This window comes from Drosophila mauritiana, chromosome 2L, assembly GCF_004382145.1.
Source record: "Drosophila mauritiana strain mau12 chromosome 2L, ASM438214v1, whole genome shotgun sequence".
NCBI lineage: Eukaryota > Metazoa > Arthropoda > Insecta > Diptera > Drosophilidae > Drosophila > Drosophila mauritiana.
In genome coordinates, this window is record NC_046667.1 from 4652141 (window position 1) to 4680121 (window position 27981).

Sequence of the window (27981 nt, forward strand, 5' to 3'; positions counted from 1 at the left end):
TATTATTTAAGGAAATTTAACAGTCTACGCAAATTGAAGGGTTTTGTTTGAATAGGAAACCAAAATTTCAAGGAAGGGTCCCAGTGTGCTCCAGTTTTCAACATTTTGGAAATCGTAAATCATACTCACGTTCGATTTTCATCAAAACGGTGCGCTCCTGCATATCGGAAGCAATCGAGTTGACTTGGTATGCCCGGCACGCGTACTCGCCGGTGTCATTCTGTGTTACCTTGTTGATGAGCAAACCATCGGCCAGGATGCGGAACTTGGAGTCGTCGGCCGCTGCACACGCGGAATGGAGAAGGTGGAAAAGGGCAGATATGTAGTGGCAGTTGGGTTCGGCATTTGCCAGTTGGCTGATGATGGTGGTGGTGGTGGGGCGGATTGGAATGCAAAATGCTCATTATCGAGGGGGGCGGGGGACGGGATTCTTACCGCCGGCACTGATGGGCTGTCCATTGAAGTGCCAGGTGACATTCGGCTGGGGCTCGCCCTTCACCTCGCACAGGATGGTGGCCTTCTCGCCCTCCTTGACCGTCATCACGGTGGCGTTTTCCGTGAATGTAATTTTCTCTGTGCGTGCGTGTGTGTGTGTGTGTGCGGGGAGGGAAAACAATGCAATATTAATGACTGACCTCACGCCCGCCGGCGACTCCACCACTTACGGTACACAATCAAATCGAAGGATTTACTATGCAGACTTCCATCAGCAGCTTCGCAGCTCCAATTGCCCTTGTCGGCCAGTGCGATGTGGGCGAAAACGATTTTCAATTGTTCTGAGCTCGGAAAATAAACGGCGAAACGCGACGGAGTGGGCAGAGAAAATGGAAAATGGGAAATTGAGTAAGGAATACATAGAAAAAAGGTTAAGCGGGGCTCGCAAAACAAAGCGATATATAAAGTGGGGCCAAATGTGCGGACTATCTGATACCGCATATGTAAGTAAACTTTATGTAAATGTTGAATCCATTAAGAGCATAAAATATACTCTTTGAAAGTCACTATATGCTTCCATATGCTTCCTAAGTAAATAAAGTGCTCTTTTGAATTAGTAGTTATTGCTAAAATTTAAATGACTACAATAAGTTGGACATTAATTTACTTTTTAATTAAATCTTAGCCGGAAATATTCCATTAATGTGGCTCGTACTGAGCACTCGGCTACAAAGAATGTGCAGAGAATTGCAATTAATTGCGTTTGTTGTGCCAGTGGCCTTGTATACACTTGCCCCCTGAACCCCGAACTATGACCTCCTGCCCCTCTGCTCCATCCTTTCCCCTGCAGCTCTTCCTTTTGTTTTATCTAGACCAACCCATCCCCATCTGTTGCAGCCACATGCCATCTGATCCTTACCTGTCGATGTTTGCTCAACGTGAATGCGTCCTTTGTGCTCGCGTATAATTTCGCCTTTCGGCGATTTCCAATGGAGCTCCACTTTGGGATCGGGACTGCGGCACTGGACGATGAGGGATTCGTTTGTGTACCGCACCACGCTGTGCTCCGCCGGACTGAGGGAAAGGCTTTCATGGTGGTTGGCCCAGGCGACAGCTGCAATGGCGAGCAGATGAAAGGATATAGTATATGTATGTAGGATGTAGTAGCCACTATGTTAAATGTCAGTTGAAAAGTCAAGGATATCGGGCAAAGTCATTGTTGTTTACTTAGGAACAGAAGTAATAGTAGCATATTATTTTATTTCCTTTTAAACTATTTTCCATTTCTGGCTTCCTTCTTTATACGTTTTTCATGCAGAAACAAAGGTACACAATTGATCGCTCAAATGCACACAGCACCTACAGCCACTTAATCACTAATTGGAAAATATGGTTTGCAACATTTAGCACGAAAAACACAACTATTCAAACTCCTTTGAAAAGAAGCACAGCAATTTTTGCGAGAGTTTCTCCCATTTATTTGGCATAAATCAGTTGGCACGCAATTTATGTGGCCAATTTTTTATTTGCCAACCGCCTGCTAACATACAGCAAACTGCACTCAACGGAGCGAAATCGTTGCAGCAACCCAGACTTTCACTTCTTGTTTTGCGCCTTGGCAGAATGTTCATTGAAATTTATCACAAGAAATTGCAATTTCATTTCGCCAATTCGTGTCAATCTGCAGAGGGAGAAGCGTCGGCAGGAAAACTTCAGCCAGGATCAGGATGGCAGCCTGCCTGGCTGCCTGGCTGGCAGGTCCAAACTTCAGGCAGAACCGGATGCGGATGGGTATGCTGATGGGGATGGGGATGCCTTCGCAGCCCTTGGGGCATTCGGGCAACCTATAGATGCACAAATTTCTTGCATACTTTTTAATAAAGTTTGTTGCCAGCCCAAAGTGGCAAAGATGGTATAAAAACAAGAGCTACGAAACACGCCGGGGTGTGGGCCACATGATTGCATCGTTCATTTCGTTGGCAAAAACTTTTGCGTTGCCTTTTTCTGCTTGTGCAAATTTTATTGGCAGCAGTACAAACATATTGAAATTATACAACTACATAATGAAACACTCGCACATATACACACATTTTTGGGGTGGCCCCAAAGGGAGCCATGTACACGGCTGCAAGGAAACTCCCCCCAAGGAGCAAGCCAAGCGTCATCTTGGTGGAACATTATTAACAATGCATCTGGGCCAAAGATGTTCGCAATTAGGTTTCGGCTGCAAAAACTTTGCTAGTATTAATTAGCACAGACCAAACTTGGAATGGAAATGATTTGAAATGTGGCCACTCTAATTGGACTCGCTCACTTGATGGAAAAATAAAGCACTTTGGTTTTTACTGAATTTTACGAGTTCTATTATCAGTGAGTATCCTTGAAATATGCAAAATAAAGATATAAGGAACAAACTTTTCTGCAAATGGGAGCATACTTAACAGTGTTGTTTTTGGCTTCGACTTTAGTATATGGTAAAGTCACTTCCCACGCATCCCCATCCTTTTGTGCAAACACTTTTGTTTTCGCTTAAGAGCTGCCTGATATCTCAACGAATCAATGCCGTCGTCGGCCAGAGTTGCCAAACAATGGCCAAAATTACTTTTAATCGCGCTCCTGGCAAAACTTACACGTTCCCCAGATCCGTTGCTATATGTATGCCATATATATAGTTATGGCAGCGAACAAATATTTGCATTGTTCGCCTCACCTGCAGACGCCCACGTCACTGTCCCTGTGACGTCTGTCTGTTGGAAAGCGAGCGTTGACTGCTTTTCTGAATCGGATGATGACTATGTGACTGGGTACACTGCGAGAAAGTATCCCCATACAAGAAAGTTGATCATATTATATGATATGTAATAAATAGTAGGATTTTCTGATTCAAATGATGGTTATGTGACTTGCTGCACAGCATGAAAAATACATGCAAATATTAGAAAGCTGATTATGTATATGATTATATAAAATGTAATAAATGGTAGTTGCCTTTGAAAATTCTTCAAAAATCTATCAAAAAAGTATTTTTAAAGTATTGGCTTGGAGAACCTGAAAAGGACATCTTTTGGTGTACATCCTGTGACTCCTGTAGCTGTGTCCTGTCGGCAATGGCGATATCTGGTCTAGAAGGATGCCACGTCGTAAAGTTTCATGTGCCAAGCAAGTCGCAGCACATGCAAGCTTAATGACAGTGTCACGAAAAAATAAAGCGAAATACAATGAAATGAAATAAAATAAAGGAGAGCACACACGTCGGACGAGAGCCAGTGGCAAAGTAAATGTAAAGCAGTGCCAAGTGCGAGAAAAACAAACTGTTAGTGGCGAATCGGAAATGGCATTCCCGCAGGAGCGAAATGAAATTATCTGACTGGCTGTTGGCATTGTTCGGCGGCCTTTATAAATGCATTATGCCGCGCAAGGGGGAGGAACTGCACTTGGCAGTGGGTTACTGGGTGCTCACTGGGTGGCTACACACACGCTGGCTGAAGTTCGAATGGAGTTGCTGAGCGGTAACACGTGCGAGCTGCCAAAAAATGCAACCAAGCATGCAGCGCGTGGGCGACGTCCTGTGAACTGACGTATAATGCCAACTGCTGCTGTCAGGACCTCGCGCACGACTCGCATTGAGTTTTTATGTGGCCGAGTGGGGCATTGCAAGGTGTTAAACTGGAAATTCCGTTAAATGAAATGCATTATTCAGCACCGATATGCGGAATATAAAAGCACGAGGTATTTTTTGAATTTATGCTCGCAGTTCAACATTTCTATAATTCGGAATTAACAGAATATCATCCATTTCCATGCTGTTGTTGGATATTTGTGAATAGCTCGACCAAACTACATGAAAATAGAATGAAATATACTAAAAAAATAAAAAACAAATTTTTGTTTCGAATAAATTCGCATTTATGCATGTCCAGTAAAGTTTGGCTAACAAGACGACAGTCCATTGAACATTTATTGCTGCTTGAGGGTCTCTGTTCCAAATGAATTTGCACGCATTTATTCATTTGGTTTTGAATTATTCATCCGGAGTTTTAATGAAATTCTGCCTCCGTTTTTAAGACGCGCCTGCAATTCAATTTCCATTAGCTCGACGAAAAACTTTTTAATTATTTTCCAATGCTTAATGGGGGTACTCGGGTACTGGGTACTCGGCTTCGGAATTCTATTTGCTCGAAATGCTGCAAGTTTTCCTCTTTGTGCGACATTTTTGTTTTGCATCTGCTCTGGCGAAAAGTTTGTTAATATTTTTGGTTTTTTTCTTCTTCAGTTCGCATTTGCTTTGCCCAGTGCGCACGCATGCTCGCAACTTCAATGAAAAAGTTTTAATTCTGCACTTGTAATGGGGAAAGGGGGAACAAACAGTCTAAAAAGGCCTGGCATCCATTCAATGTGTTTTAAATGTCAGCATAAACGCACATGAAGCGCACTTAACCTGAATTATGCGCGCATTTTCCACGGCCCGAGGGAAAATCCGGGAAAACAGGGAAATAAAAGCAGGCAAATAATTGTAGCATTTGTTCGAGCTTAACCCATTTATGTCAGCAGTTTTCTCCTGATACGTTACAGTTGAAAAGTTTGCGATGGTTAACTTTTTTTTACCAAAAGCCAGACACTGAGCATGATGGAAAAGTAACTAGAAGTGCAGGGCAATAACCCGATGGCCATTATTACCTCGTGGAATATCCTGGCCAGGAATTTAATTCCAATGGCACACAAAGCACGTAATGCCAGAACATACATAAATCATCAGCGCGTCTCCGCACAAGAATATATTTCCGCTATAAAATGGACGTTTCCGCATTTTCGGCAAGCTGAAAGAGCCACGTCTTGGTCTTGGTCCTGCTTTTTGGCCAGCATGAAAACAGGAAGTCAGGTTGGCTTTTTCGGTTTTGCTTTTGCCCAGCTGCAGTTGCAATTGCAGGTGGGCAACCTGCTCCACCAGGTGCTTCAACTTCAATGGCTGCCTGGCAGAGATGCCTTTTTAATACTTTTCCAGCTGACACTTGGCCATGCTCTTGTTTCAGTTTGGCAATTAATTTTTCCTGCTTCTTCCGCAACCAGTTCATAAATTTTCCATTATGTGAGTGCGCGCCGGAAAATACATTTATGCGTTTTTAAATGCCTGGCAGCTTATAATTCTCGCAGCTCGGCAGCTCTCAACTCTTCGCTGGCCTTTGAGGAAGCTGGCGCATATAAATTTGCAACTGTCGGGCGATAAGGAGCCGGAGTGCAAGGATGCGGGTGGTATGGCCGGTCCAGCTCCAGACAGGACTCGCCTGACCATGATTCGGCTTTCGACTCATTCATCAGCGTGGAGCGCCTTTGACTTTTGAAACAAAAGTTTGACAAACTTTACTTTCTACTTGAGCGGAGGAACACGCAGACAGCAGTTTAAACTGACGTTGTCGCAGGACTCCATGAAAGTTCGAGCTACTTAAATATTTTAAACATTTTATAGATAAATCTGCGAACAGTGGCTCACTGTCAGTTGCGATTGGGATTTGTGTCAGATTGGGTATTCCCAAAGAGAAATACCGAGTGGCGGCAAATGAAAGAGTCAGTTTCAAGGAACTGAAAGTATTCAGGTAAATATCAAACAAAACTTTCATTGTCTCTTTTCATTTGTGCTCCAGCACAGACAGATAGAACTCATAACAAGTTGATAATTTATGTCATTATTCATGGCCCATATCTAAACAGGCATCGCAAAAAAAGACATTTTCCTTTCTTTGTCGTTTCACCCCACTGTCTCGCTTTCACTTTTCCATTTCCCCAGGGCAAACTTGAGTACATTTGTCTTGGACTTGGACCATTTGTTAAGCAAATTTCGCGTAAAGTTGCAACATGACAGGCGTCGCATTAATCATGGCCCATCAAATTGCATTAATCGTGGCTTCAAGTGTCGCTGCTAATTATCCCGGCCAAGGATAGCGTCATCCAAGTCGCAGCAGCGACATGTCTGCTAGATTCCCCTTCCTCCGGATTCCTTCGCTCGAGCGCACCTCATGGAGCTGTAATTGAAACTGTTTGTGCGCACATTGCGTATACGCAGCGTGCAACATGCCACTGCAGCGCACTCTGGAGTCGGGCTGTAAAAATAAAAATCAAATTTCCACGCCGCTCTGAACTTTGTTCGCATGCAATTTTTAGTTAAAACTTCGTCTCATGTCGCTGCTAAAAATTAAAATCCAACTGCTGGGCGACAACAACTTGTGTAACTATAGCTCCGCCGTGGTTGTTGCCTCTCGGTCCTTTGCTAACAACTTTGCTGCTTGCACTTTGTCGTAAAAATAAAGTTTTACACACGCGTACGCGAGTTGCTTTTTCTATTGTATTACTTACTTGATGCCATTGTGCCACGTCCCACATCGCCACGGCCCCACATACATGCCACATTACTGCACCGCCTTTAGTGTCTTCATTTTTAGTGCGCCATGAGAAAAACTTGTCAGTTTGCCGATCCACTCGAATTGTTTTTGTTAAGTCAACAAACGGCGGGACATTTGTGCGGACAACAAGGGACTTAACCCGTATGCCAACATAATAACCAAAGGGAGCGGAATGCCGATGCATTGTTATTTTTACGACTAGACCGATTCGGATACTGAACTGTGGATAAAAGGTGCGATGATGTCAGCGGATTGCTATATCTCCATAAAAAACGGGATCATAACAACTTAGAATATTCTTAGTAACAAAATATCATTCCAATCCATGCATTTTTGTTTACTTTAAGCTTGTCTAATCTTAGTACTGGCCAATATCCTTGCTAATTTAGGTAATTTCCCATTAATTAGCTGGTTGAGCCCGCGACGAGGCTGCTAATTCAATTTGATTGCAGACAAACACTCGGACACGCCCATTTCCTTTGCCCAGCAGCGAAACTTCCGGTTGGCCTTGCAATTTATGCACCCCCTTAAAGTTAAAGGCAAGTTTACCTCCTCATGGGCGATTAACCCGCTTAGGAAACTGAGCCGCGGCACTTGGCTGCATATTTCATTAGCATGCAAGAGGCGCCTCCAATCCGGAGTAACAACAATACGGCTGCTATAAATTCAGGTGCGTGCATGAGGCACGCAAATTGTTGGCGGAGTTTCAAGTTTCCCGGCATTCCAGATAGCTGAGGTAAAAGACTCCGGCTGACTGGCCCCGCTGCAATTTAGCAATTTATAACCGCGGATTCGCTGCAACTCCAGTTGCCGGCTACAATTAATGCTCTTTTAATTAAACTTAAGTGCGCGTTCGCAATTGCAAAATTGCACCTAAGTATTTTAACTTCGGAGCAGCGGCTTGGATGAGCTCCTCTTGGTGCTGGCATTTAAATAGTTTACTCAAGTTGGGCTTACTGCAAGAATGTGGACTTAAATCCACTGATGGCGGCTTCAAGTGGCTTTTATTTTAATGAAATTTGGATAGTTTCGTGAAATGGAGCCGGTGGCACAGTGTGAGTTCAGGCTATCAAAAGTGAATAATTATCATTCAGCAATGGCTGAACTGCTTTCCGGTTTATGAATAAAGTTGAAACCCTTTTACGCATTTTAGCATGCACTTTGTTGCACTGTGCGGAGGTGGCTCCATTAATTTATGCTGTAAACTATTAGAATCTCAGCCAAAACAGGATGCTCTGGTAACTCCCACACAGACACACGTGCTGTATATAGTCTAAGCTTTTAACGGTGTGTGTTTTCTGTATTATGAGCAGCTAAAGCCAACATAAAGAGTGTAACAAATTGAATTTTTCATCGCAACACTAAGCCCGCTGCTGCACACACACTCTAACACACACACACACATCGGAGTCATGGCTAACCACACACTTAACAAGTTTTTGTGCAGCGGTGAAAAAGTGAAAACTAAAAACTGAAAAGTGGAAGCCGGGCGGTAGCAGCATATTGAAAAATGCGACAATATTTTCCACCGGTGAAATGAGGTGAGCTCAGCAGGAGGTTTTTAGTTAGGCGGATAAGCCGGGCTCCGCCAGAGATGAGCAGGTGGAAATATAGTTGCGGCAGGTGCGAAAAGATTGCGTTCGCCGTGAGCCTTTAATTTGCGACCGGAAAAGCAGCGGGATGTGCAACATTTTGCTATTTACCCATATATTTTGTGCATAAGGAATGTTAAATCCTTGGCGGCGGGACAAAGGAAAGCACAAGAGAATACCATTGATGGTTTGGGGGTTCATTTGCGTAGAACGTAGAAGCTTTGCTGGCACTTAAGCCGTGGAGCTAATTACCTGGCCATAATGAGTGCATTTGTTGCCAGGTGAGTGGCGTGCCAAAGAAGCCATTAAAAATGATTTACCGACGCGCGGAGTGCTCTCAAACAAAAATAAACTTTGCGATTTAATTACAGTTTAATTTCATGTTTTCCAACGCATGGATAATGATTGACAAAAGCCGTTAATATCGATTAAGCCGACTTGTTTGTAATGGAAACTAATTGTTCATCGGTCGCTTAACTGCATGAAAAGTAGGCCGATATCGTGTGCAAATTTAAAGCTTAAACCGATGTATTTGTGTTGAAACCACAATGACTTTTGGCGCAAGCGAAAAGCAATAATATTTACTTATTAATTTTAAAGTTTATTTCAGCAGGAAGAATGTTAAAGGTTTTATTGAGTGTATAAAATCGAAAAGAGGTGTATATATTCTGATTAAATTTAAGAACATTTGTATTCCAATCAACTAGAATATTTGTACTACTTCGAAAGTTTCACTTTGCAAGTGCAGTGACTACTTAGCAGTTATTTATCAGGTATCCAACGACGATTGCCATTCAAGTTTGCCCGATTCGTTTGCCATTAGAATTTTTGCATTGAATTTTCCCTTCTCTGTAATGCAGAGTAAATGCACCGAACTCACTTTCCTCTGATTTACTGCGTGAATGGCATGACTTTGCAAATAAACTGCTACCAATTCGTCTTGATCACGGTCTCTGATTTGAAAATGCAAATGTGCAGCACTCTCTCAATCATTCCGGGTTGCAAAAATGGCAAGGATGCAGTGGCATTAAAGGCGAGATGCTTGTCGCTCATTTCAAATCGAGCAAACAAATGCACACAAATTCACATCTCATCACCGAGCGGCACGACCTCTTTCGTGTTTTCCATTTTTCTGTTTCCATTTTTCCCAATTTTTTGTTTTTGTTTTTGGGGCAAGATGGGAGGATACAACGCACAGATGGACCCGGGATTCGGAATGGGGGGCATATGTCTTGTTGGTTGCAGTGGGCGAGGGACTTAAGTAATTCATTACTTTAGTCATGCATTGTCATGCATGTTTGCCACGCTTTCCTTTCCGTGCCTTTGCCATCCTTTCCGCTTCGTCCTGGCTGGCGTTGCATTTTTATAGAATATATCCTGGCGGGCAGGTCGCTCCGCTTGGGTGCTGCATGTCAAGCTCAGTGCGCTGGCTGCTGTTGCAATTTGTATGCAAAATTGTTTTACAAATTGAGCAAGAAAGATGGCGTAAGCAGAAGACACACACACACACAAACACAATCACGTATCACCTGACAAAGGAAAAGGATGTCATACCCATGCACATACACATGCAAACAAGACAGCCATAGACAGTTGCATTTCACTTTTCCGTGCTGCCTTTCCATACATTCTTGAACGGCTGCCTTCAGCTTCAGGTGAATGCCATTAAATGGGAAAGTTGCGCACTCGCCAGACTGTTGTCACCGTATTTACATAATTAATTGAGTTTATTTTTAATTTATGCCAAACAAAAGCGAACTGATTACGCCGCCCACACCGCCATAATGACCCGCGTATTTATGAGAAGATTAATTACAATTTAACGCTGGCCTCGGGCCGCAAAATGAGTGCTTTGATGCATTGTTTTCGTTGCGCAATCTGGGCGGCCCACAAGTGTCCTTCCCGCCTCTTGACCCTGGGCTATTTTTAAAAGTTCTTCTCCTTGCGAGGCCAACTTTTGTAAGCCTCATCCTGATCCACTTCAAACTATAGCAGGTGTTGGCATTTAAGGCAAATACGAGGCAACTCAAAATCTTGCAACGCCAGACGCAAAAAGTTTGACGAAGGTAAGCGCTCGAAAGTATGCTACACAGCGTTTTATTGTTACTTTTAAATCGCTGGCAGATATTACGTATACGCCGTGAGGGCAGCACTTGGATATACGCTGGCATGTAAAATACGTGCTCTTATCTGCAGCGATTTAATTTAGTTAAAAGTGACTCAAGTAGTGTTTAAAACTACAATTTACTTGTTCACCAATATGGTTTATTGCTCGGTCAAGTGGCCGCATCATCTTCTTAAAGTTGGCTTGTAATGCTAGCTGCATAATAACTGGATGCACTGCCCATTAAAATTTGCCTTCAAAGTTCATATCAAAATTGCACACAGCTTCGGATTGCGGTCAGACTTTTGAGGTCAACAATTCATATTATAATTAAAATATAAATACAACGGACTCCGGCCGTGGCAAGTACATATTTGCGTTGCTCTTGGGCGGCAATTTAGGTATTCAAATATTGGCACCAGTTTTGTCTTCGGGGGCCGAGCAACTTTTATCAGCAGTGTCGCAGCAATTTGTGTGAGCCACTTTTCGAATTCCGATTGTTCGATGTTGGAGTGGAGTCCCGCATGTTCTCCATTCGCCATTCCCCACCCCCCCTTTCTCCATTTGTTTGTTGGCCAAAGTCCACTCGGCGAGCGAAGCGGCGGGAATCTGGTCTATTGAGCGAACTTTTCCCAAAAGTGGAATTGCATTTGCTTTGCTTGAAAAACTATTATAACTTTGGCCAGTGCCTGCGCCATGCAAGAGTTTCAGTTCATCCAACTATGAAAGTACTTTATGTGAGCTAACAAAAATATTTCTTTTATTGAGTTTCACCAAGATCCTTGTGCCTGTTCCTGTTCTTGTGCCCCAGCTGAGCAACTGAGGAGTTTTAGGCTGAGTGGATCGAGTGCGGCCCCAAAACTTTTGTTCTCAAAGCGCTGTTGCAGAAGGCCAAGTCCCCAGTTGCCACCAAGTGCCATTGTTCGCCAAGTCGAAGACAAGTTGATATCCGGTATCAACGAGCCTCGTTCGTTGGTTATTTGATATATGCAATCTGGAGCCACAAGGAAATCGTTTTATTTACTTAGATTAAGCTGTAGTGATACAGAATAAACTGCACTTTATCATTTTGGAGAGTGCAAAAGGGATTATCTTGTGTTGCTGTGGCTGAACTAATCAATTTATATTGAAGAACTTTTCCCAAACTTGCACTTAGTACCGCACATTTGCCAACTTGCTTTGTGCAACAAACTGACTTATCGTGCCACATTCGAAAGCAATTATGTCGATTGGTTTTATGCCCAGTGCTAGGCATGTTGTAAACTATTAAATTTGATTTATTAACTACACAAATTAACCGCAAGTGTTGGGCCGTAAATTGTGGAATATATTTTTGCGCATGCAAATTGCCAGATGATGCGACATAAATTGTGCAACATTTGCATTTAAAATGTCATTGTGAAATTATAACTTTAAAGCCCTCGCCCACATTAGCCGGTCAAATAAACCTGTTTCCGCCGCACAAAAAGCCATCATAGTTTTTAGTACTTTCGGCGTTTGCAACAAACACACACACACACACATTCACGCACACAAACAAGCCGCAGACTGTGGCATATGGTTTGTGTTTTTGTTGCTTTACTACATGTACATTTCTTGTTGCTCTGGTGATGTAATATTCGCCGGCGTTTTTGTTGTTTGCTGGTTATTGTTTGTGGCGCTAGTTTTGTGGTCGCCCTTTGTTTTGGTTCAGACAATGCGATGGCAAAAACCATTGCAAAAAAATGTTGCTTACGCAATGGCACATGCCTCGTTCTCGGATTTACCCCCATCCCCAATTGTTGCAGCGCCTGTACAGGAAAACAGGAGGACGTAAAAACACAAAAAAAAAAAGAAGCAACACATTCGCATGCAACGTCAGCAGCAGCCAAGTTTTAATTACGTAAAATATTTTTGCGTAGCCCTGCTTCGCCGTTTCCCTCTAATCAACTTAAAAGCCGGCTTCGCTGGCGAAGCTGCAGTTGCAGCATCAGGCGAAAATTGCTATTCGGCAACACGGTCCGAAAATGTTGCAGCAATGCAAAGTGCGCTCCACGAGTCGCCTGTTGCAAGTCCACGGGTCCTGAAAGCATCGCAAGGGCCCACCAAACTTCCGCTGCAGAGAGCTTAGGAAAGTCAGACATCAGTGCATTCTCATCCCTGCCCGAAATTGCCGAGCTGCTGCATCTGAGTCTGATAATCACAGCGTAGCTACTTTCATTCGAAAGAGTTTCCTCACTCTGAAAGGGCATGCTACAATTGTCTGTGGTCTTTGTAATCAGTCCCTATACGAATTACCTAGCTCTAGTGATAACTTTCAATGGAATTTTGAGTTAGATGCATGTGCATTAACAGAAAAGTTGTAATTCCCTAAGTGAGTTAGTACATTGCATTCCAGTGTTATCCATTTTTCGAATTTTTTCCATATATATATGTATATCCTTTACTTCAAAGTTAATACTATGCACATTCAACTCGGCATTTCCCCTCTGCTCAGCGTATTGAGCAGCGTGTGCGTGCCGCCAAATTGTTTCTCCTCTGGGTTTGTTGTTATGTAATTACTTGCTGAGTGGCGTACGCAAAATGTTTGAGCTGGCAGTTGCCAAAGCGACGGGAACTGAAACAGCAACTAGCACAACTAGCACAACTAGCAAAACTAGCAAAACCAGCACAACCGACACAAGTGCAACTCCGACTGCAGGACAGCACCCATACACGCGCACACACGGCGCTCTAAGTGCTTTTTGACATGCAACTACTACACTGACTGCGTGTGTGTGTGTGTGCATTTATGAATGCTTGTATAGGTAGGTGCGAACATTTATTAACATGCATGTGGCGGTGGCAAGAGTAAAAGCAATTTAGTTTACTGCAAATGCTGGCCGGCGGGCCTTTGTTCTGTTCTGCTGCCTTCAGCATTTTGGCTGATTCATGGCTAAACGTTTGGCAGCAAACAGTGCGTATGATTGATATCGTAGCCAGCACAGCACGAAAATTGAATTCACAACTTGCTGGCGGACAACCTGGTCCATTAAGAGGCCGGCCAACAAACTAGATACAACCAATAGATACCAGTGCGGGCATAAATCACAAGTTACCTGGCTGATATTTTGGCCAACAATTGTTAATCAACTTGCAACATGACAGCCGCAAATTATGCGAGAGACTCGAGCCCAAGTCGCCCAGTTAGGGAAGTCAAAATGCGGTCTGCGGTGGAGTGTTTGGAGTTTCTGGGCTTTGTGCAGCTGGTGGAGCCTCGAAAGTGTTTGCTAATGTCTGCGTGAATGGAATTTATTATGCCATTCGGACATCGATCAGTGCAACCCTTTGTCCGATCGAAAGAGGCCAGTCGAAACGGTGGCAATCGATTTCAATTGCCACAAATTGCGACATTCTGCACACAAAAGTCAATGCAATTATGTGCAAATTGCATTTTACTAGATTCGATTCAATTCGTGGCATTGATTGGATTATGCAAATATCTGATGTAAACGCATAAGCAGACGGCTAATTGAAATTGCTGGAACGGCAAGGAGAAAAGTTCCCCCGACAAAACTTTTTGCGCCAGGTGCTATGCAATTTTTTTCCGACCATAAATTATTTAGTTCAATAATTTCAGTTTCCTTCGAAGAATTTGTGTTGCATAAACTTTTCGCCTCGCCTTGGAAAATGTGAATCTCACACTTGGGGGAATTTTCCAGTGTAAAATTCAGGTCATCGACACCACATATTTTCCCTGCTCAAAACTCTCAAATGTGACCAATTACAGAGTCAACATTTGGAATTCTGTTTCACATCTTCAGTGTAAATAAATAAATATTTGAGGAGAGTAATAAAAGCCGTAATTATTACGTTCATTACTCTGCACTCACTAGGGAATCAATTATGAGATGTCATAGATGGCACAGTAGTTTTTGTGGCTCTGGATTTTACTTGAAAACATATCTCTACTTAGGACCTTAATTAAACAAATCCTAATTGAATACAGTTTTAATGATGCCCCAATTTGGCGGGGACATGCGAGTTCCAATATGCGGCAACTTTCGATTCACTTGTGCATTCAGGGATGACCGTATTTTCGCGTTTTCATTTTCAATTAGCAATCGTTTTTGATGGCGCATTATGCGTGGTCGCATAGTTATGCATTCCAGCCAAATTCAATTTGAAACGCAATTACAATGGCAATTGGGGCTGCATTCATAATCAATGGGCGGCTGTTTTTAGAAACCAAAATGAAAGGACGATGATGTCGGTTTTGTGTTCAGGAATCTCATTGCTAAGCAGAAATAATCAACGCGCTGACATTCTAAATAAATCATGGGACACTCGATTCGTGTGATATGACTGTGCCATTTGTTTTGGTAGACAATGTGTGTGCGGCGCACCGCGTGAGCTAATTGAAGTGTCAGGCCGGCCAACGTGGCGTATGCGTGATGCTTAGTGCGGTATGAATAATGTCGGTTAGCGAAATGCCATTGACATTTGGCGGAACATTAAATGTTTGCAACTTGTTTGACATGAGCAATTCAAATTCAAGAGGCACACAAAACAGTTCTGGCCGCTTTAAGTCACCGTTTTTGGCACAAAGTTGGTCCTTCTGTGAGCTGGCCTAAATGGAGCATACACACATGCGTTGCCGGAAAATTGCTCCAGTGATGCCTGCAATTGTCACGACAACTTGCCGTCTCTAATTGCAGTTTTCTGGCAGTTACCATTCTGCATAACATCAACTTGACACAATTCGAAAACTCGATGCCGTTTTGCCATTGTGCATGTTTGAGCTAATTCTTCTGACAGCATAAGTTAGCAAGTGACATCACAAAAGGAGAGCAGTGGAAAATAAACTCTGCCTATATGCAGGGAAAAAAGGTACACCAGACAGCTGGATAAAGGTGCACAATTTCTGGTCATAAAATGCCCATTAAAATTCGAATAGATTGGATGCATTGCCAGTAACTCAGAGTGCCAGTAATAAATATCTTCTGACAGATAGCTTACATTTTCCTATGAATTACATATGTAGGTGAATCAATTAAAATTCTATCGCTCTATATCGTTCATGGTCATATAATTGATTGCTTTCTGTAGCAGCCATACATGGCCAGAAGCAAAATGTGTGCACTCCCGAAAACTTAGACTATACTTTGCTGTTGGCCACTAATTGGTCTGTTGCCGTGTCCTGTGATTTATCTGGACCCTCCTGCTCGGCAATTTGTCCAGTTTATTTCACGCAAATACTCATAGCTGCAAGGACAAAGAAAACACCATTTTGCTTTGTGACGAAAATACATTTTTGAAAACTTTTCATACACTGCTGGTGTCGGGCGTTGAGAGCTGTCAAGAGCAGGGCCAAAAAGACACCGACATCGATAGCCCGGTGCTAGGAACTCGGCAGGACCAAGGACTCGGGGACGAGGACTTCAACCGGCAGACCAATGCGTAACACTTGGGCCAAACAAACTTGTTTACACATTTTTGGTTGCTCAATTTCTAGTGTCAACAGGCGAGCCACCAGCTAGCTGTTAGTCCTTGTCGTCCTTGGGCGTTGTCCTGCGGGTGGCTGTCCTTGTGGTCGCCTTGTTGCTGCCCTGGTTCTGCCGTTTAAGTTCAAGAATGCGCTAAAAGTAATTCACGACCAGTAGTGCGCAACTTGGCCACACAAAAAAATGGAAGGACATTTCCTTGACCGTGTGCCAGATACAGGCACTGCGATTCAGGACTCCGTTTCTGCTGGCTGTATGCAAATGAGTCGCTGACACGACTCGCCGCGACTTTATGGCCCGATGCAGATGCAGTTTTTTATGATCACGACAGCCAGCACGGTTGCAGTGCTAAATTACAGTCGCGCATTAAGGCTAATCCATGGCAATGATGACGTTTAGTGGCCTCGGCGACAGTTGTGCGAACTTTTATGTGCCATAAAAATGCCACGTAACAGTGGTCCGAGTTTTGTTGATTATAAGGGCAAAGGTCACGTATCTTCCAGGAAATACAGCTTTTATATTTAAAAAGTATTTGTGTTGACTAGGATTTTGTTTCCAAATTAATAGATTTATTTTATATATATACTCTTTTTAATTTACTAATTTACTTTCCTTGTTTTTACTTGACAGTTTATAGTTCTACTGAAAGTACTTATGATACACTCATCAACTATGAAATATTAAATGGGCACAATGTTTAAAGTGCAATAAATTTCCGGCGTGTGGCATTAATATCGTTGCCACACCACTGTTCCTGCCACTTTTTGCTGCTTGGCTGCCTGGCACTCTTGTGCTAATTTCGATTTAATTTTATTTGAGTTTAAATTTTTTATATCCCCAACTTGGCTTGGTGTCGTGCTGTCGTCGCTTGGCCAACATCCTGGCGACCTCCTTCCAGCCCACATATGCCATGCATTTAAATGAACATTTTCCTGTGTGCGTGAGTTTTTGCCATTTCATTCAATTACCGACTCAAGCTGCAGACCTGGTATGCTATGTCGAAGTCTATGGCTATGACTATGACTATGGAAATGTCCATGAGTGTTCTAGCTGAGAAGGCTTTTATGGCTGACTGGAGCCTGTCACATTTGCTTATGCCTTGGCTTAGGTCAAATTATGTTTGACTATAAACGGCATGCGAAATTTTCGGACAAAGCCCCGGGCACATCAATTTTAATCAAAGACCCGGCAACGTGCTCGGCATGGAAAAATAGGATGTTCTGGGCAAAAAGGAAAAAGGGCGCTGGAACAGGATATCAAGAGGCCTCATCATATCGTCGCATCGTGGCGTGAAACTTTTCAGCCCTTGTTGAACAACACTTTTGAGAAGTCAAAGAGTCGCAGTAAATCAAAGCTAAGCCCCACCAGCGTTGATGACCATTCAACGTCACTTAGAAAATGAAGGAAGGAAAAGGAGCGGATTCCAAGGCAAGGTCTTCAAATGCATCCGATGGCGAACTTTGAACTTGCACTGCCAGCAGCAGCAGCAGCTTAACCCCTTAATGCCGTTATCAGCCTTCGCATTTCACTTGGCCGGCTCGACTAGAACTTTGTTGGGTTATTTAGCCTGGCTTTCTGGCCTCTCGACCTGACCCTCCTCCGGCAATTGCACAATATTTTTCTCTACTCTACTTTCTCGTAGCCACAGGGAGTTGGCTTAAACCTGGACACTTGACCCGCTCAAATCCGTATTCTACGAGCAGGCACAACAAGATTTAGAGGAAAAGACCTGGGGAGAAATCAGTGCCGTTAAGCCAGAAGATTGTGCTCACAAACACCTTAGTTTCTAGGTTTCTTAAAATACAACGTTGCAAATTTATTAGGGAAAAATTTCAAAAAGGTACACGTCAAAGCAAAAGGCAGTAGAAAAAATAATTAAAGCACTTGTACTTCTTCCGTTTTTGAATAAGTATAAGTCATACAAATGAGTACATTTTGATTTCAGCTTGCTGTATTTAGAATATTCTTCTGAGAAAAGAACCCACCGCTTTCCGCTGTTCATTAGGAACTGTGAGTTGCCTAATTCCCTGCTGACTTCTGCGAATTTGTCATCATGCATCAGTCGTCGTGTCAGTTCGTCCGTCCACCAGAAACCATCCATCCACCAACAAACTGCAAGCGAGGCTAAGCCCCCTGTGCTTGGTGAACTGGCTGTTCGCTCTATTACCTTACTACGACTTCCTGGCCCTGGACAGCTCCTCCTGCTCCTCATCCACCGCCGCCTGGAACAATGTGTCCCGCCTAATCCTTTTTATGCCCCACTATTATTGCCAGCTGAACAGCAACATAGTTATGGTTCTGGTTGACGAACCAGTTCCGACCCTTGGTAAGCTGCTTACGGTTGTCCCCACTCGACATGTCGACCCAGCCCACCCCATTATTCCAGACCTAGACCCAAGGACTTTGTCTCCATTTCAGCAATTGAGATTCCTGTTGCTGGCAGCAACTTTAATATTTATTAGCTGTTGCCCGACTTCAAAGTCAAAGGCCTAGCATTGACATTTTAATCGGCTGATATCATATTTAATTCATCTCGTGAGGCAGGCTTTTATTTCAGTTTGGCTATTAGGTAAATGCTCTGGCAAACATAATCATGCTAATCACCTTCTTACAATCACAGAAACACTGCCAACAGCAGTTGGACTTACTTTAAATTATTGAGTCTGAGCGTTTTTGGGTAATTTTAAACCTAACATACGACTTAAGAGCCAAATATGAAATTCAAATATCTTTCTGTACGTAAATATGCAGAAATAGTGTGCAAAGGCATGCTTTGACATCGGTTCTAATCAGTTCTCTGGAAAAGTGCATAGCAAAGCTTTTAATAAAACGATGAGGCATGCTTTAAATAAAAAAAAAGGAAATGTGGCGAAGCCATTTAAGGCATCCAAACTGTTTGTTTATATATAACGGACAACCGCAAAAACCATCGAATTTGGCAAAATGTCAGAATGCGGTTTTTGCCACCAAACTTTACGTATTTGCGGAGCCGAGGCAAAAGTTCAAAGGGCTGCGGTGAATGGATAAGTTGGTAGCACCCCTACCCCGCTCATCTGATCCGAACATCGCAAAAAAAGGAAAACATTGACAAGCACGCAGAGGAAGGATCCTGAATGGCTGTGGCTGAAAAGTTGCCCCTGCAAACATGTGCTGCAATGAGTTATATGTAGTTTTCTTAGTAGCCACCGAAAATCAATATCCCAACTGCAACAGCTTTTCAGACTCTTCTCGTAATTTTCCAAAAGTCCAATACCAATTGCATTTCCTGGGTGTGCTAGTGTATCTGTGTGTGTGTGTGTGGGTGCTAATCGTTGCATATCAGTTACGCGCTGCACGTTCAGCCAGTGCCCCTTGCCGCCATCTTTTTTTCAGCGCAGGTTGCATCTGCTTATTGCCACATAAATCAACCAATATGCCAGACAGAGCTGCAGGCCAAAAAATGCTCCCCATTGGCCTTCTACGTGTGGCTGTGCGAGTGTGTCGTGCCTTTAGGGCGGAGTACTCGCATCCGCATCCGCATCCCCATCTCCATCCGCATCCGCATGGCTGGCTGGCAGACAGGCACGTGTTCCATCTTAAACGTAATATGAGTGGCATCCGCTTTGTCCTTGGCAGCTGCCTAGGACTCCTTCGCCATGACTTATGAAAATGACTTCAAGCATAAATCGAGCAAAATTGCGTCTATGACTTAATAATTTCCACGTGAAAAACATTTTAAAGTTCAATTTGCCAATGTCATCCAACAGAAGGATGCGACAATAAAAAGTCAATATTTCGCAACTTCAATTTTATATTTGCTTTTGTGTAGCCACGTGTTCTAAGATACTGAATAGCCAAAGTGCTATGAAAACCGGAAGCAAGTGTGTAACTAATCAATGGGGTTTTATGTTATTGATTATTATCACTTAAAATACATGGAAGCGATATAGAAGTATTCTTCATCCACTTTGATAAGTATTTGATATATAATGCTTCTTATTCATTTCTTTAGCTTTTTTCCCATTTTGACTGCGGTTGGCAAATAAACGAAACGCTTAGACAAAGTACTCCCCAAACACACACACGCAACTGAGAAACACCAATACCAATGCAGATACTCGGTCACAGTTACAGAATGTAACTCTCGTGAGGATATATTCGCATATAGATCAACTCGGCGTCGTCGACACGGAAGTTGCCGTTGTATTTCCGGTTGTCTCGCTGACATTGCCGCCATTGCTGCGTCGTCGCCTGTTTGTCGCCTGTCAGACACAGACAAATACACACACACGCAGAAGCACTCAAATACACACACTATGATCCAGAAGCACAAACAGTGCAAATGAGATGCCAAAATAGTTGCGTTTATGGTTAGCATTCGGAGGTAAATGAGTTCTGCTTATCCACTTGATGTTTCAGTTTCGGTGGCTGTTTTCATTTTAGCAACAGCTCGTTTTGCATTTTCGGTTTTAGCCGGGGCTTAATTGTATGCTTTTGTGTGACATTGCCAGGACATTCGCTGGGATCCAAGTGCCATTCGCTGGTGATTAAATTTTCAGTTTTACGGCAACATTTTTGGGGGCGCACTCACTAATTGAAATTGCTTTTGCAAAGGCACTTTCGCTCGCCTACAAAGATGTCATCATATTTTCCCACACTCGGCCCAGCGGCGTCAAATTAACTCGTTACAATTTTTGGGTCGAGGGGTCCTGTGCCCACCCACGGCAAATGCAGTTTGCAGCGCGGTAAATTGGAAATGCGGTTTTTCCACCCCCCTCCTTCCAAACTCAATTGCTGCATAAATAGTTTAGCCGGGCTGCTGCAGCTGTGCCCCATAAAGCATACGACCCGTGGACCGCCGGTCGTAGCTTATTAATTACCGCAACGATGTCGATAGCCCCCTCCGGCAACCAATGGAGCATCAATCCGGGTATCCGTCAATGCTCCAGTATCTCCCCGGGTATCTCCAACACACACACACACAGAGGGTCATGCTGCATGTGCATTAGATTTTAATTGCACGTAATTTAACATGACTGGCTGCCGATGCCATCGACAAGCGCTGTGCCAGCGGATTTGTTACAAAGGAAATGTAAAATGTGATTGACGTCGAGCACTTGGCTCGGTGCAATGTGCCACGAAATGAAAGGATGCCCCTGCAGCCACCAAGCAACATATAGCATCCAACATCCGCCATTCGCCATCAGCCATCCGCCATCCGCCACCGCATCCGCAACAAATGAATCGAGCAATGCAATAAAAGCCATCAATAACCGGGCTCCAGATGTCAATTGATGAGAAGAACTACAACCGACAGCCAGGGATGCACTTGTCTCTGGCGGTAATCGTACGGACTGAAAGGAGTTGGCCAAGTGAAAGTGCTTCCATGGAGCAAATTACCACAAAAACCCAGAATAACTAAGCGCACATGAGGCATAAATAAAATATGGCCAGGCAAATGGCTTACGTAAGCCATCCGAGTGTAAGTGTTACAAAGCAAATGGGATAATGGACTCTGCCTGGCAGAGATAAAAGTAATCTACATAGAATGTTGAGCATTGAAATCGAATACTTGGACTTCTAGGATGAGCAGCATATATGTAAAATCGTATGGATAATTGTTCTGACAAACTCTACATACATATTGTATGCAAACAAAAAGGACAATGGCAAGGAAAACAAAATGTGTAGGTATCACTATATCAATGAGATGAATAATTTGGTTAAGGTTGCATAATTATCTACAAAATCTGTGCTGCAAACAAAGAGTAACTAATACAAACTAACGATAGCTTAAGTTCAAAATAAACTACTTTACTGCTCCCGAACTCACAATAAATTCAACTCTTCAAGGAGCTCTCAAATTTAAAACTCCCTATTTCCTGTATCAATTTAAGGCTCTTACTAACTATAAAAAAAAAGTATGGATCATAATAAGAGCTCAGGCAACATGGGCGTTGCAAGAACATAAAGCCATGAATGGCCAGAGCAATTTGACAGCTGTTGATGGATTCGAGGACTGCAAACGGAACTATAACTATAACTATCCGTGTCACTGCCGCTTTCGCCGGCTGCAACTTTAATGCCTGAAAAGGAGCCGTGGCATGGGAAATCAATACGGATCCGGGTTGGTCCCCTGGTGGGGCATAACACCCGATAACGGGCCGCTGGATTTATCCCCAGCCGGGCTGCCAAAGGAATGGCTGCACTAAAAATTGGCAGTGACAAGCAGCCGGGCAACGAGGTGGATCCCGGTTCTGGGGCATCCCTGAGTGCTGGATGTGGCAGCAGTGGTGAGCAGTGGTGGTGGTGTTGCCGACAACAACAGGGGAAACAAAAAGTGGCGCCACCAAAGTGCGACGCCATTTGTCTGGGAAAATAGGAAGCAGCGATGCTCACCAAGAAAAAATGCGGAAAAATATCGCTCTGTGGACGTGACCTAGAAAACTCGAGTTTGGGCCAACTTAAATGAGGGAAAGACGGTTAACTTGGCCATGTGCGTGTTCTTCGACATTAAATTGATTTATTGGGTTTCAATTTTTGCGCAGCATAATTAAGTTTTGTTTGGGCAAATTGATTGAGTGTCCAGTTGATTGCCAGCTCGTTTATTAAAGCCGACCGACAGCGGCCACATAATGTTGTTAAATTCAATTAGTTTTCATCCAAGCCAATTTGTGTGGGAATCAGCTGGCAGGCGTACATATCTTTGATTTAAGTCGAAAAAAAGGATTTTTAATTAATTCCGACAAAAGCCATTTCACACCGGGTAATCGTTGCATCAGTCATTAAGCTATTCACAAACGGGCTTTAATTCGCATTAAGTGATATCATTAAAACATTGCCAGCAGAGTTATTGCACTTTCAATAATTTTCACAAATAAATCGAATTATCATTGGTAGTAAATTAAAAGCAGCAGTCGATTATCTTACGAGATGGTTTAAAAGCATTTTTGCATCCATTTCGATATGAATGGGATTAAAGTTACGTTTTGTGTGCACTTTTTTTGTAAGTAAAAATAAGATAATCGGATTTTCAGCACATTAACTACTAAGTATTTGGATATTTAAGCACTGCTGCGTGAATTTGAGGCCAGCACAATATTAACTCATCAATCATATTAAGGACACGTATTTCAAACAAAAATACTTAAAAGGAGCTTTGCTTTAGATTATGCCCCACTAAATGTCCGACCCTTATCATTCATGGAATTGTTCATACTTCAGAACATTTCATGAGTTCCACGCCTCAGGACTCTTATCCATTACGCAAGGACCTATTTATATTCAGAAGCCTCCTGTTGGAAGCGCTGCCCACACTCCAGTTGGCTTTAAATATGTTTTAGTTGTAGCAATATGACTTCATGGCGAAATTATCGATTTGCCAATGCTTGCCAAAAATTGCCCCGGCAAATGGCCAATGCCAAGAGGTTGATGTGGCTGCTGCTTTCGTTGCCATTGAGGGTCGTCTGGCGCCGTCTGGTCGCGGAGTGGAGCGAACAAAGTGTAACCTTAACACACGCGGCTGAAAAGTCGAAGGACTTTTCCACCACCCCCTTGCACCAACCCCCTTGCACCAACCCCCTTTTAACACCCTCTTTTTCCGCCAACAGACAAAGCAGACAGACAATGCCGTTCATTACAGGAGGCGAAGCGTAGGAAAAACAAACAAGTTTTTCCAGCTTTGGCGACGCCGCTGCTGATAAAGCATAAAACTGTCGTCAAGGCTTTGCCAGAATTTTCTTTTTTCCACTCTTTTCAAATTGAACTGGATTCTGCGGGAAGGGGGAGAGGGAACAGAGGAATTGGAACTGGAAGGACTCTTGTGTGCTGGGCGCCATAATAAGGCTAACACAATGGGCGGGATTAAGTGGGTCCAAAGTGCAATGTGCTCTTTGTCCTTTGTAGCTGCATTTGGAGCCCATCTGCCCGAGGCTTGTTGCATGTTTGTTGCGCTTTTGTGTGGGCACGAGCAACAACTATGCCAGCATAGTGCTCCAGCATGCATGGGGATGTCCTTGTTGGAGCCAGATCTAGTGGCCTCCACTTCCGATACAAACACATATATATGTAAGTACTAATGCGCTACGGCCTGATTCCCCAACCGATTCGCATTGCAATTGCAAAGTAAATGCTTTAATGCGCTTATCCTTTTAGCGTCGGTTGGGCATTCGCTCAGACTACCTAACCGAATGTCCAGTTCGCCTGGGCAAACATTGTCGCCATCGCAGTCGTTGGGTGTGGAAATAATTTGAATGCTCTGTGACTTGCTTACAGCGGAAGTGAGAGGGGAATTACGTTATAAGTAGCTAACTTCCTTTGCACAGGAGCAACTTTCAAGTTCCGTTTTGTATTTGTTTATCTAGGCATACTTAGAAGTGAAGTTTGCAAATAATAGGTAACTGCTCGTTTAGAAAGTCAGCATTGTAAGGGACACTTCCGGTGAGATAACAGTTTAGCCATCGATATGGTTTCGAATTTAAATATTTCACCGTTTCAGCTCCTATCTTTGGGTTTCTAATATTTAAACGTAAAGCTAGTCCTTATTGAGTTGATTTTCCTAATTGGCAAACTTTTAAAGCGCTTTGGCAACTTTTTTCCATGACTGTGCACCAGAAGAAATGGTGCATGCAACACTAATATTGGCTCCACCTGTAGGCGAAAAGCTGCATTTTTTCCCCGCTGCGAATCGCCGAAATGCAGCCAATTTTCGCCCCCTCACGCGCCAGTGACCGATTTGTTCTGGGATTGGTCCCATGGAGGGCAAACGGCAGACGGAGGCAGTGAACCATGCGGATGTCAAATATTTGCTCAGTTGTTAAATTCCATCAATGGCATGTCACAGCCAGGCACACGTGTCAACGGCAGAGGTATTTTTTCGAGGAAAGACAATCAGAAAAGAGCCAGATTGGAGCCCAGCGAAGGATACGTGTACACACGTTCTGAAACTATGATAATTAACAGGCAATTAAGCCTGCCGAAGAAGTTTTACAAACACAGCTGTTGCACTCATCGACCAAACAATGCCAAGAAGACGGGTTAACTTAAGCGCTCCGACCACAAAATGGCGGCCAGACGACTTCCGCTTTGCGACTTCCATACAGCACAAGCCACCAAAAAGGGAAAGAAATACAGAGTGAGAGAGAGAGAGAGGGAGCCGCCGTCGAACGCCATTGTTTATTTAAGCCAATATCCGTTATTTAAGTTGAACTTCCTTCCGGCTGACATTCGTTGTTGCCGTTGTCAGCTGTTTGTTTGGCTTTTGTTTGAAATATATTTAGCACTGCTGCAAGTGCAAATAGCAAATAACAAATAGCAAATAGAGCCGCCATTTGGACAAAAGTTCAGCAGACACAACAACAACGCCCGACTGCGCCAGTGGACAAAGTTCAGCCAACGGAAGTGTGAACTTTCTGCCATTATATTGAGTTAGCCGCACCCGTGCAGAACCGAAGAGCGAACTCAAGGACATGCGATAAATTGCCGCGTGGAATCCTTGTCAAATTTGCCGGCATTTGGCCGCAAATGAATGCGATTGGTCAGAGCAAAACATTTCATTTGACATTTTCTCTTCGAGGGGCTGATCAAAATTCAATAAAGTAAAATGCTTGAAATTAATACTGTAAATTAAATGCTATTATCAAACTACCCATGTTTATGGTGTCAAGAATTTTCACATTAATTTCTGATTTAACCTCACACACTTTCAGTTTTATATACACTTTCAACACGGACAGACATAAGTTGAAAATTTCTAAATTAATTATTGCATCAATATGAACTTTAAGGCTTGTTCCTCGAAATCCAGTGTAAGTCCACCGAAGCGAATAGGAATATCCCTCGAGGATCCTGTGTCCAGCTGCGATGAGTTTCCCAGACCCCTGGGTCCTATGTTAAAATACATAGCCCTGTCTCCGAACTTTCAGATTGCCACGAGGAAAGCTCCTGTAAACAAGGCCAATGTGCCAAGAGCAAGCCAGGCCAGAAAATCTGGGAAGAAAAACAAAATGCACTTAGCCAAGGTACCGATTTACGGTAGAAAGCGTCCTGCCGGAAAAGTCACGAACAGGCGAGATGTGACCACCAGGAAACCCAGAAAACCGAAAGGCACCAAGATCATTGGTGCGGAGGAGAAACCCGTAGAATCCAACAGTAGACCCTGGTGGAAATTCTTTTTTAGCAAAAAACAGAATGACGAAGAGACCTTACGGGAAGCGCAGCAAGATAACATAGCCTGCGATGTTTTGATGACCGACATGTCAACCCAAACCAATGTAAGGGGCAGTCCACAATGGGATAATAGTGATGACGATTAACTTGCACCATTTAACAAGCCCAATATATAATAATTTAAGCTAATTTATCATGTTTATTTACTATAAGGCCAGAAACTGTACTAGTCTGGATATATGCTTTCAAGTAGTTCTTGATCCAATTCTTATTTTTAAGCAGTTTTAATGAATGACCTGGTAAAGTATACTCTGCACTTTCGGTCCCCAATAAATTGCATAATAAACAGGCTGCCCGGCGCGGGCAGTGGGCCATTGAAAAAGGATGCTCCGGGCCAGGTCCATTATGCACCTGCAGATGGCCGAAAACTTTACCGTGCCATTATCTAGCAAGGGGTAGTGCTGCTCTGTTTCAACATGTTTGGGCTAATTAATGTCAGAAGCCATTGCAGGGATAACTTGGCGAACGGTCTGCCATTTTGTTTTCCACCTATACACGGCCAGGCAATTGAAATTTAAGGCCGGAAGTTTATTGTGGCAACAAAAGAGCGAACTCGGCAGCGGATGCTGAACCTGCCCCCACCGCAATACCCCACCATTCTCATCCTGCAAGCCGGTGGTGGCCTTTAAGAAACGCTGACCAGAACTAGAACCACAACTTTTTTGCCGTAAATAAATCCCAACGAGCATAAATGGAATGCAAACTTTTTTTCCGGTAAGCTGACGTTCTAATTGTTGCACGGCAGTCCGGAGTTTGCAACTCCTGTTGTTTCAGGTTATCTGCCGGCAGCTCTTCGCCGGCACCCTCTTGTTGTTTTAATAATATATACCCTTCCCTACCGAATGAAAAAGAAAGCAAGTAATGCAGCTTTAAATTGAAAACCTAATGAGAAAACCCCTTGGCAAGTGCTCAAAAATTAAACGGAAAGGGCGGCCGCTACGTGCTACTGCCAACATAATTGCGCTTAAAATCGCTTAAGTGTTTTATAATCCGCCAAACGATTTTTTCCAGCTGCTGTGGCCGCTTTAAACGATGTGCCATCCATCCTTGCCGATGCCAGGATTCCCCACAAAGAGTATACAAAAAAAAGGGCAGGAACTGGTAAAGCAAACCGAAATGGCTTTTTAAAGCGTCCTCCTGGACGATCCTTTGGCTCGATGGGTGTGCGAGTGTGGGTGCGTGCGTATTCGCTTTTGCTGGTCAGTTAAGGCTCTTATGAACGCACACACACACGCGCACACACAAAATCGACAATGTGAGCCATTAAAAGCGAGGCAAATTTTTGCACGCCGTTTGCGGATTTTTGGCGCTTTTCTTTGTGGCCACTGCCACACCACAGTGGCATACATTTCGCCAGCGGTGCAGTTGCCGTGCAAGTGGGTTAATTACGTGGGTAAGGATATAAGCTTGACGCAGGACATTTTTAATATCGAAATAACCTAAGAAATAACCTTGTGATAACTAATAATTACATATGCTTAATCGTGTAAACCAGAGAACTGTAGCAAGCTACGGGATCGAAATGGTTTTGCTTTAACGCGATCAGTCCAGTGTAGGAAGTATCATGCCTTTTCATTGGCACAAACTCTTGTATATAAATATTTATGAGAAAGCCGAAACAAGTTGTATATTCGCTACGAATTTGTTGTGATATCCTTCCACCTGAGTAGCTGCTTTTCGACTTTTGCATTCCCCGAGCCAAGTCGCAGCACCTTAAAGTCAAGTAGTAAATTAAATTTATTCACATTCGGAGCACATATGCAAAAGTGGTATTTCGCTCCATTTTC

General features: G+C 43.4%; 2 protein-coding genes across 3 annotated transcripts in view; one reads left to right on the plus strand and one right to left on the minus strand.

Moving 5' to 3' along the window:
- LOC117148101 (neural cell adhesion molecule 1-A) overlaps nt 1-27981 on the minus strand; it is a 58843-nt gene that overhangs the window by 2253 nt on the left and 28609 nt on the right. For both annotated transcript variants that reach the window (XM_033315321.1, XM_033315328.1), the window contains 4 exons: nt 1355-1549; nt 666-776; nt 436-573; nt 130-282 (listed from right to left, as the gene is read on the minus strand). In XM_033315321.1, coding sequence (XP_033171212.1) covers nt 130-282; nt 436-573; nt 666-776; nt 1355-1549 — 597 coding nt within the window. The remainder of the gene's footprint in view (nt 1-129; nt 283-435; nt 574-665; nt 777-1354; nt 1550-27981) is intronic.
- LOC117148117 lies at nt 25668-27389 on the plus strand. Its single transcript, XM_033315340.1, has 3 exons — nt 25668-25773; nt 25891-26908; nt 26969-27389. The coding sequence occupies exons 1-2, from the start codon at nt 25741-25743 to the stop codon at nt 26278-26280; spliced, it is 423 nt and encodes a 140-aa protein (XP_033171231.1). The 5' UTR covers nt 25668-25740; the 3' UTR covers nt 26281-26908; nt 26969-27389.